Genomic DNA, 2,282 nt, shown 5'->3' on the forward strand with positions numbered 1-2,282 from the left:
GTCCTGTAAAAACAAGAATTTTTGCACCCTGAAGCGCTGGTTACATTAACATTAGGAAAGGAATTTGAAATTATGCAAAATTAGCTACAAAAATGCTGAATGACGTTTAAAGCCCACTACTCCAGGAACGGTAACTTGCCGAGCATCGCGACAAAATTGGGTTACGATATGTGAATTTTTCTTCATACAGAAAACTGATAGTTATCCAGAGGAAGTATGTTGTCAAATGTTCGTAAACTGAAAGACAAAATAATGTTTTATCTCTGAGGTGAAGGACGAATTTTATAAAATACTGGTTGATTATCGTGGTGATAGAAGTTATCCTAATATATATTTTGGGACAGACTACTGTTCTTAATTATGATTCTTAGCACATAACATTGAATACTTCCCTCACAAAGTGTTGGGGAGGTGTGGTACCTGGTTGTTAAATGATTAAGCGGGTCATAATCCGGGGAAAATTAGAATTAAGTACTTGCCCGAAACGCTATTTGTGCAAGAATGTAGGAACTCTTATATTTATAAATAAATAAATAAGAGAGGTTCCGGAAATTGTTGCAGTTGTAGATCTTCGGTCGAGGAAGACCCATGGGCCGGAAGCGCCCCGACTCCCCACCCCCGGGAGAGGTGGAAGGCGGAGTGAGGTCCCCCAACAGCCTCTTCAAGCAGCGGGAGCGTCCGGTGACATGACAAGTGAGGTGAAGAATCTCCTGTCTGAAGTTATCGTTCCTCGCGCCTGCCCCGTCTGGAAGAGCCCCGTCTGGGAGAGCCCCGTCTGGAATAGTCCCGTCAGGGGCCCCCCGTCTGGAAGAGTCCCGTCTGGGAGAGCCCCGTCTGGGAGAGTCCCGTCTGGGAGAGCCCCGTCTGGGAGAGCCCCGTCTGGGAGAGTCATGTCTGGGAGAGCCCCGTCTGGGAGAATCATGTCTGGGAGAGCCCCGTCTGGAAGAACCCCGTCTGGGAGAGCCCCGTCTGGGAGAGCCCCGTCTGTGAGAGTCCCGTCTGGGAGAGCCCCGTCTGGGAGAGTCATGTCTGGGACAGCCCGTCTGGGAGAGCCCCGTCTGGAAGAACCCCGTCTGGGAGAGTCCCGTCTGGGAGAGCCCCGTCTGGGAGAGTCATGTCTGGGACAGCCCGTCTGGGAGAGCCCCGTCTGGAAGAACCCCGTCTGGGAGAGCCCCGTCTGGGAGAGCCCCGTCTGGGAGAGCCCCGTCTGGAAGAACCCCGTCTGGGAGAGTCCCGTCTGGGAGAGCCCCGTCTGGGAGAGCTCCGTCTTGGAGAGCCCCGTCTGGGAGAGTCCCGTCTGGGAGAGCCCCGTCTGGGAGAGCCCCGTCTGGGAGAGCCCCGTCTGGGAGAGCCCCGTCTGGGAGAGCCCCGTCTGGGAGAGCACCGTCTGAGAGAGCCCCGTCTGGGAGAGCTCCGTCTGGGAGAGCCCCGTCTGAAAGAGTCATGTCTGGGAGAGCCCCGTCTGGGAGAGCCCCGTCTGGAAGAACCCCGTCTGGGAGAGTCCCGTCTGGGAGAGTCCCGTCTGGGAGAGTCCCGTCTGGGAGAGCCCCGTCTGGGAGAGTCATGTCTGGGAGAGCCCCGTCTCGGAGAGCCCCGTCTGGGAGAGTCATGTCTGGGAGAGCCCCGTCTGGGAGAGCCCCGTCTGGGAGAGCCCCGTCTGGCAGAGTCATGTCTGGGAGAGCCCCGTCTGGGAGAGTCCCGTCTGGGAGAGCCCCGTCTGGGAGAGCCCCGTCTGGGAGAGTCCCGTCTTGGAGAGCCCCGTCTGGGAGAGCTCCGTCTGGGAGAGCTCCGTCTGGGAGAGCCCCGGATACTGAGAGCCAATAGAGAACATGCTAGAGAGGTTCACGAATGCTGCGGAAAACAAAACTTAATCACTGCTAATTTGTAAGCATTTCGTCGTCTCAGAAGAGAAAATTCCGTATTTATTTCCAAATATTTTCACTGAGGGTTCTGAGCAGGAGAAATTATCATTTATGCATTCATCACAGAACGGATTAACCTAAATGACGAAGTGAACCGGCTACGTTCTCAATCCCTGCACACTGAAGCTTATGGAAGTGCTACTTGACACATTCACGGTAATAAATAACGAGAATTCGTAAATAGCTAAAAATACTTTGTAATCCTCCTTTACCCTCTTACTTGTGTCAGCTTCAGTTCTCCATTCATATATACAATTTTCATTTGTCACTTGGAGTTCTCATCACTTACAGACATCAAATTATATTTTACACACTTGTAATTCTAATAAAAGTTTTTAGCCCAGATACTTAGTTCAATAA

The 2,282-nt window shown here is 52.5% G+C and overlaps 1 protein-coding gene across 1 annotated transcript; it reads left to right on the plus strand.

The window, feature by feature from the left end:
• The first annotated feature begins 1,025 nt into the window (after nucleotides 1-1,025).
• Nucleotides 1,026-1,391, plus strand: LOC138354779 (uncharacterized). The gene has a single exon (XM_069309269.1). The coding sequence runs from the start codon at nucleotides 1,026-1,028 to the stop codon at nucleotides 1,389-1,391; it is 366 nt and encodes a 121-aa protein (XP_069165370.1).
• The last annotated feature ends 891 nt before the right edge of the window (nucleotides 1,392-2,282 follow it).

Source organism: Procambarus clarkii, chromosome 64 (genome assembly GCF_040958095.1).
Source record: "Procambarus clarkii isolate CNS0578487 chromosome 64, FALCON_Pclarkii_2.0, whole genome shotgun sequence".
NCBI lineage: Eukaryota > Metazoa > Arthropoda > Malacostraca > Decapoda > Cambaridae > Procambarus > Procambarus clarkii.

Coding starts and splice junctions, on each gene's coding strand:
- LOC138354779 (XM_069309269.1), top strand. CDS start 1,026: ATGTCTGGGACAGCCCGTCTGGGAGAGCCCCGTCTGGAAGAACCCCGT.